This window comes from Chroicocephalus ridibundus, chromosome 5, assembly GCF_963924245.1.
Source record: "Chroicocephalus ridibundus chromosome 5, bChrRid1.1, whole genome shotgun sequence".
Classification (NCBI taxonomy): domain Eukaryota; kingdom Metazoa; phylum Chordata; class Aves; order Charadriiformes; family Laridae; genus Chroicocephalus; species Chroicocephalus ridibundus.
Window position 1 is genome coordinate 7974986 of NC_086288.1, and position 7632 is coordinate 7982617.

General features: G+C 41.7%; 1 protein-coding gene across 1 annotated transcript; it reads right to left on the bottom strand.

The window, feature by feature from the left end:
• Nucleotides 1-2: 2 nt before the first annotated feature.
• ABRAXAS1 (abraxas 1, BRCA1 A complex subunit) lies at nt 3-7211 on the bottom strand. Its single transcript, XM_063337193.1, has 9 exons — nt 7032-7211; nt 6278-6368; nt 4896-4932; nt 3839-3905; nt 2977-3170; nt 2201-2320; nt 1798-1882; nt 1193-1301; nt 3-1040 (listed from the first exon to the last, which is right to left on the bottom strand). The coding sequence occupies exons 1-9, from the start codon at nt 7209-7211 to the stop codon at nt 613-615; spliced, it is 1311 nt and encodes a 436-aa protein (XP_063193263.1). The 3' UTR covers nt 3-612.
• Nucleotides 7212-7632: the final 421 nt, after the last annotated feature.

Sequence of the window (7632 nt, forward strand, 5' to 3'; positions counted from 1 at the left end):
TTGTTTACTGGAAATGTGGTTGGCTAGCATAATGCATCACTGACTGAAGGGTGGATGTCAGATGCTTTTTTATGAAGTGTCAAGTCTCTAAAATTGTCCGAAGGAAGTACGAAATACAAAAGCAACAGCAGAAATTGGCACCTGTGTGGACCACTTCCTCCACTCACAGGTCTTGATAAAGTTCAGGTGGCGGTTTTTCCCTTGATGGATTGGAAGGGGGAGAAAATAAACAAGTAGTAGATAGCTAAGGATAAATGAAAGCATTTAAATTGTGACAAGTTATGTAGACAGCTTGTTCTGTTAAGCGTGATACCTGTATTCATTTGACTCTCCCTGCATCGTCTGCTGAGGGAAGGGTAGTACTGCTTCAACAGCAGCTTGAAGTTGTCTTACTCCAAGGCAGTATGCGACAGGGTTATATAGCATTGTCTTTAAACCCTGAGAGTGAATACAGATTTAACTCTGGAAGGCAAAACAAGGGAATGTCATCTCTGTATGTCCTGCAAAAATGCACTGGTTTTTTAATCCCTGCAGTACTATAAATTGATATGTCCCTTGAATATCCTGTCAGTAGCTTTAGGTGCAAAGTCACCTGGATAAATCATTGACAGATCAGAAAGTAGGAGATTGTGGGTATTCATTTGTGTCTGTAATTTTTTCCAACACGTCCTCATCTGTTTCAGTGCTACTCAGCATAATCTTCCTTTCCTGGTCACTGTCCTCTTGGTCTCGAAGTAATTTTTGGTGAAGTTGCAGCGATCTGGATTTCTTGAATGACTTTGATCCTGTTGTGGTCCCTCTGACTTTCCGCTTGGTTAGGTGTCTTGTTTCAGCTTCAGTGAAGTCTCTTTCCTCTACCATGAGAGTCAGTTTGTCCATGACGTTAATATTATGGTCAATGTTACAGCAGTTCTTGGATATCTGTTGGCCTTTAAAGGAAACAATGCATGCCTGAAGTCCAGAATTGGGGAAAAATGTTTGCAGTGCCTGACAAAGGAGAACGTTCTCCTTTGGTTCTTCTGGGTAGTTTCTGTTTTCTCCTGGGGGGGGAAAAAAAACAAACTAGAGTTGCAGTCCCTCTTGCACACTTCTACTGTTTTGGCTGCCTCAAGTTCAGCAGTGTTTTGTGCTTCTGACAACTGAATCATCTTTGTAAGTCTTGCTAAGATTGGCATTTATTTAACTTACTTACCTAAACAACTTTGCTGCTTTTTCCTCTTTACTTCTTCTTTTAATTGGCTCACTTCTGCTAAAAGTTTCTCTACAGATCGTTCACTGGCTTCGACTGTAGAGCATATTTTCTACAAGGAAAAGAGCATTTGATGGAACTAACAGTATTCACAAAGCTTATTTTAACCTTGTTGCAAAATCCTTTAAGGTACTCATGACTTTAAAAGTTGGACACAAAGTATTAAAAAGCTTAAATAATGACCTTGAGATGGATTTTAGAGATGATAACTTAAGCCTTGCGTTGAATGAGGTACAAGATGTTTTATTTGTTCCCATCTAAGCAAAGGAGTTCTGACAAATTACAGATAGTCCTCCTTCAAAATAATCCTCTTGTGAGAATTTATCACTGGAGTTGAGGATTTATCAGTGTACTTTTGATCACATGGAAACTTAAGTCTTCAACTTTGAGAGCTCGGTGTACAGCTAATAGTACACGGAACTCCCTAATTTTTCAATACGTGCTTCCAAGACACAGCTTTGTTCATCATTTAGTGCAAGATGGTGTACCCTTTGCTAGACTTGTAGTACTGCCAAAGGTGATGGTATAGGCAGGTATGCTTGACTTACCTTCAGTTCCTCCTGCAAGGTGGCATACATCTTATTTATCTTATGAACCTCTTGTAAGGATCCATCTTCGTAAAAGAATTCTGACCTGTAGACCAAGAATATAATTGTGTAATTGCAAGTTAATGATCCTAGTGCTTGCTTACTAGGAGCTATAATGAATAAAGAAGCATTTTGAGCTTCAACACTAGGTGCCTATGTTGAGACAGACAGCTGCTCTCATGGCAAAGTATGGGACTTAACTGATTTCCAAGTACCTTGGAAAGGTACATAATTGCAGGGAACAGGTCAACAAGTGAGCAGGGTATGGCTGTAGCATCTGCAAAAGCACTTAAATACTTTTATAGAAAGATAACTATCCTTATCCGAAAGCTATAGCTACCATTAAATATGGCATATATTGTACCTGTGTTGTCTTACTGCTCTCACAAAGCCAGAAGATATACAGGAACCAGACACTGTTCTGTAACCTTGCTGTTCTGCCATACCCAAGTTGGTAACCACCAAAGGAACTTTCTGGAAAAGACTTAAAAAGCAGGAGTATGAGAACATAACTTATTAACATCCAAAGGCCTCTCTTTGATAGTTAAAAGTTCTTGACCATTAAGCATCCCAGATGGAGGTTTACAATATAGTGAGGTCTTGCTGAATGTATCACATCACTTACAGCTAAAGGCAACTGCAAGAGCAAAATGACCGAGCAATGCCTCTAGGTTTGGGTTTCTTCCCCCCCTGTTTCTGGGTTTGAGTCACATAACAATGCAACTTGCTTGTTCAGCATAGCCTATGGGCAGCATATCTCTGAAGATAACTGAAAATTACCACCAATTTAAATATTTCAATGCTATGTGAAGGTGAACACCACGCATAGTTGCACTCCCATACTTAACACAAAATTGATCAAGAACAGCTTATGTGCATAAGTGCACTGACAGTGCCTGACCATTGACACTGTCACTACAGATAGTTACAAGGGCAAATCCCTGATCAGAAAACTCCAGGGTAAGATTTCAACTGAGCTCTAGCAATATAATGCATAATCTTATTTAATGTTTAAGTTTTAAGGCTAAAATAAGCAGTGTTAACAATAACTCAGCTGCAACAAACAAAAAACCAAACTGTTCCAAGTGGTGGCACGTGCTGTGCTACTGCTTTGTTAAAACTAGAGAACAAACCAATTACCCTTCTTGTGGACGATGTAAGGCATGTTCCAGTCTGTAAGTAGAACAGCTTTCTGTCATCACGCTAGAGGTTAATAAAAGGAATACAAGGCCCTGATTTGATAGATGTGACTGTAAATTCTTATGAAGAAGTCTTTCCCGGAATGTCATAGTCTGGTCCGTGTTACGTCTGAATTTGTACCATCCTATTACATTCTGCAGGCAGAAGAAAATTCATTATTACTGTTGAATCATGCTGTCCCTGTGTGTCATATTGAAGCAAGTTAGAGGATACAGTACAAAGTCATGAATCTGAACTGTACATATTCAAGCAGTTAGTTGAAACACTCAAAACCATCTAAGCCTAATGCCAGTATAACAACTTCTCTTTTGCCTTCAAAACCATGTCTTGAACTGGCCTGTTTTCTGTACTGAAGCTCTGCAAACTTGATTCTGCTATCTTGCTCTCTGTCACTTTTCCAGCTTCTACTTTCCCCTTGTGAACCTTTCTTCTGTGGAGAAGACTGCAAATTTTTCTTTTTGGTCAAGTGGCACTTAACCACTTGAGTGAGCTGACCTAACTGATCTTCATCTAGAAATCAGTAGAATTCCTTTGGGATACTTGAACTGGTTGCTTGAGAAATGAGTAAGAAAAAATAAAGTTGACGTATATGTAGGCAAACCCTAGTGAAAAATTAATCTCAACTGTTCTTTCAGGGGGGAAAGATGATGCAGCTGCCTTGCCCAGCAGTGTGAGGGACTAGATACAAGATTTTTTTTTTAAAAAGAGGAGAGAAAAAAACACCTTGATACACGAGGTATGCAGAACAGCCCCAAAAATCTGAGTAACCTTCTTGGTATGGTTTAGGTTTGAAAATAAATACCTTCTTACAGCCCGATAGTATTTTCTTCAGGGCAAGTTCATTCAGTTCTCCTGCAGAATTATAAAAGCTAGAAGAAAATTAGGACAATTAGAGGAAAAAAATGCTACTGTAGAACTAATTACTCCCTAGTAGTCTTGCAGTCATCTCACTTTAATAGCTTTTTTCCCCGGTAAGCATAAAGATATCATGACACAGCTTATCTGCTAGGACAGTGCAGTTAATTTCATTACTGAAATAGCTATGTATTGTGTATATGTGGTCTTGTACAACCTGGATGCTGTTCTAGCATCAGTGCTACTGGGACACAAGTTGAAGGTAGCATCTGTGCTCTCTTAACTACAAAACAGTAAGATGCCTTCAATTTGATATGAAATGCCTTTCTAATAACATCTGGGTTTATTCATTTTCAGAAATATTTGAGAAGGAAATTATGTTGTGATTGTCCTCTTTTAAGGGTGCAAACCTGCACAGTTGTGTTCCCATCTATGATGGGAATTATTTAGTATTATAAATAACTAGTATTATAAAGTATTATTACATTATTATTTATTAGAGTAATACTATATTATTATATAGTGTTATTATATTAGTATTATTATATATTACAGTATGAAGTATTCTATATAACTAGTCCTTGAAACTACTCCTGCCATGGGGTCAAGAAGTGTTTCTTCTTCTGGCCTCCTTAGAAGCCTATGGCTGCTGCTACTTTTTTCTTTCTTTCTTTTTTTTTTTTGAGGTGTATGCTTTTAGAAAAACATTTTTTTTCAGTATGTTGACATTATTCTGTAGTTTATATGGTATCATAGCTCACCTGAAGGTGCAGTATGGCATATCTCTCTTTCTGTATGCATAGACAAACACCAAAAAAACCTCACGGAGAACCCAGGTAGGAATAACATAAGATATTTTGCATCTGTAATTCCAAGGAGTTGATATGGCTACTGTAGTTATAGCTGTGTGATTTTTCTCAGTAACGTAATGTAACTTTAACCCTTGAAGAATTCAAGGTAGGGTTCATTTAACTTTTTCGTATCTGTTTACTTAAGGTTCTTACCTGAACAACTGGTAGCATGGAATATGCTTTTGTATATCTGAAAGAGAAACGTAGTATTATTATTCTGGGTTCAGCAGTTCAAGATGTATATTCTTCTGGATGCTATGATCAGAATATAACTGGTAGAACCAAGAAAGAATGCTATATAATTTCTTAATCAAATGCATTAAAATCTATTAAATAAGGTTAAGAAAGGAAATATTTTTTAAAAATATTCTAAATAATTTTTCAAATGTAAAGGGAACTACTTATATAAACTGTATTTTTTAATACATTTTTCTGTTTTATCAAGTGAAAAATCAAATTGGGCACTTTAGTTTTCCCTCCTTTCTGTTGAGTACAGTAGTACGTAATATGAAGGATTTCACTTGAGTTACTCTGCAGCAAGGCATGGATGCTGTTAGGAAGAAAGATGAGGCTGGAAAACAGAAACTCGTAGGGTAGATGATGAGAATGAGAAGACTGACTACGAGAAAAAAAAAAAACAGTAAGTGATCTAATGGCATTCTAAATCCCTTTCTTTTCGCAAATTCTCCACTACTTTCATTTTCACAAGTTAACTAAAAAAAAAACCCAAACTATGTAGCAACTAACTCTGCCTATGAGAATGTGATGGTGAGACTCTGGGTAACTTGATTGATGCCACCACAAAATTTTCCCCTTATTTTTGTTTCATTTGTGAGACTCAGTGGAGGAAAGTGTTACACCATAATTGTAAACTGGGGTAAAACTAGCAAATGGGATGGAACTTCTCCCTACTGTTTTTTCAGGAAGATTGGAAAGAGGGTACACACTGTATTGCCTTGTTTTCTTTCTTTTTGTGTAACTGCATTTTAAAGGAATGGAGTTAAATGTGTATGCATGTATACAGATGTTTTTGTTATGGGCTAGTATAAAATCAAGAAAAATGCATCTGGCATCTGCTCAGTGAAATAAATGAATTGTTTGCAGCGTTCACACACAATAAGTTCCAAATTAGGTAAATAAATTCCAAATTAGATGCTAACATGTTATAGTTCACATCACTGAAACAGGCCAAGTTTTTCCAGGGCAAATCTAGTCCAGGAAAGTTTGTGATGTGGCCAAGACAAAGAAGGAGTATAAGCCCTAAATTACCTTTAATGTAACAAAATATTTGGCAAAGATGAGCTATTCAAGGAACTAAGAACTAGTGTTTTTGTTAAATTATTTTCTGCAGTAAAATTGTAGATTTTTTTTATCAGTTAAAATGCTACAAAGTAACTCTTTCCTGTGGGAGTTTTGTTGTTTTTTGTTTTGTGTTGTTTTTTTTTTGTCAATGTGGAACCCAGGATCTAGCAGCTTTGATCCTGCTGTAAGCAAGCAGCAAACCCAAGCGCGGTATTAAATGTGGACAGACTAACCGATTGTATAAACAACTTCAACATCATCCATTTGTGAGTCAGTAATGCTGTTCTTGGCTTCGCCTTTCACATCTCCAAGGAGAAAACCTTCCTTTAGAGGTGGAGAGAAGAAAAAGTTCACATTAACAGCAGCATTGAATGGGACTTTGTTATTCACAGTGTAAACGCTGTCTTCAGGAGAGGAAAAAAGCTGTCAAAATGAATGGGTTTTTTTAAACAGAGTAGGTTCTCACTGCATTTAAGGGAAAAAAAAAAAAAAAAAGTGGGAATGTGTACTGAGCTATTTTCCATTCCTGTTTTCCTTCACAAGCGAGCAGTTTGTGGCGGTGCAGGTGATGCCCGCCTCCGAGGCTTAGCCCAGAAGGCCTGACCCGCATTTCGGTCAGTCCCTGCCTGTCGCCGGCCCTTCGCTGGCCCGCACCTCCCCGTTTTAAAAGCAAAAAAAAAAAAAAACAAACCAAAACCCCACGATTTCCCGGCATTCGTCAGCACGGAAAGCCACCTCCATTGCAGCGAGGAGGGAATACGCTGCAACGCCCTGTTCCAGCACGGCATGCAGCGAGACCCCGCGTGTCCGTGGGGCCCTCCCCGGCAGCGGGTTCCCGGTGGGGGCCGGGGGAGGCCCGGCGGCGGCTCCGCCATGGCGGCGGCGGGCTGCCCGCGCCTCCGACGGCCGCCCCTCCCTCCGCTCCCCCCGCCCGCCGTGACCCGCCCCGCCCCGTCCCTTCCCGCCGGCGGGGACCGCGGCACCCACCGTGTCCGAGTCGGTGCTGAGGTGCTGGAAGGCGAGGGCGCCGAAGACGAAGCCCGAGAGCAGGGCCGACGTGCTCTCGCCCTCCATGCCCCCGACAATGGCGGGCCGCGCCGCGGCGGCGGGAGCCCCCAGCGGCCGCCGGCGGCAGGGCAGGGCCGGGCCGGGCCCGGTCGGGCACATCCCCTCCCGGGAAGGAGCAGCGGCGGGGAGAGGAGGCGGCCTGCGGGGCGCGGAGAGCAGACTTTCCCGGGGCTGCGGCAGGCCTGACCCTCCGCGCCCACCTCAGCCCTCCCTCGCTCTCCCGGCCTCTTCCCGCCCCCTGCCCGGCGGAGCTCGCGCCATAAACTAGCCCTTTCGGTTTCCCTGAAACGGGGTAATTCTTAAATCTAAGCTGCCGGTTTGTTTTTACCCTTAAGGTGAAGCAATGCTGGGGTTGAGGAAGGCTGCTCAGCCCCCCGGCGTCTCACGGGTGGCTTCTGGAGGGAAGGGCTGGAGGAGCAGCAGCGAGGGCTCGTTGCCGGGGGCAAGGTGGAGTGTGCTGGCCCCAGTGAGGCCTGCCGCTTGCCTGCCTGCGGGCTCTGGGACCTGAGATGGCTCCACA

Coding starts and splice junctions, on each gene's coding strand:
- ABRAXAS1 (XM_063337193.1), bottom strand. CDS start 7,211: ATGTGCCCGACCGGGCCCGGCCCGGCCCTGCCCTGCCGCCGGCGGCCG. Junction 3,906..4,895: donor CCATGCTACCAGTTGTTCAG/GTAAGAACCTTA, acceptor ATTTTCTTCTAG/CTTTTATAATTCTGCAGGAG. Junction 1,041..1,192: donor AAAGCAGCAAAGTTGTTTAG/GTAAGTAAGTTA, acceptor TTCCCCCCCCAG/GAGAAAACAGAAACTACCCA.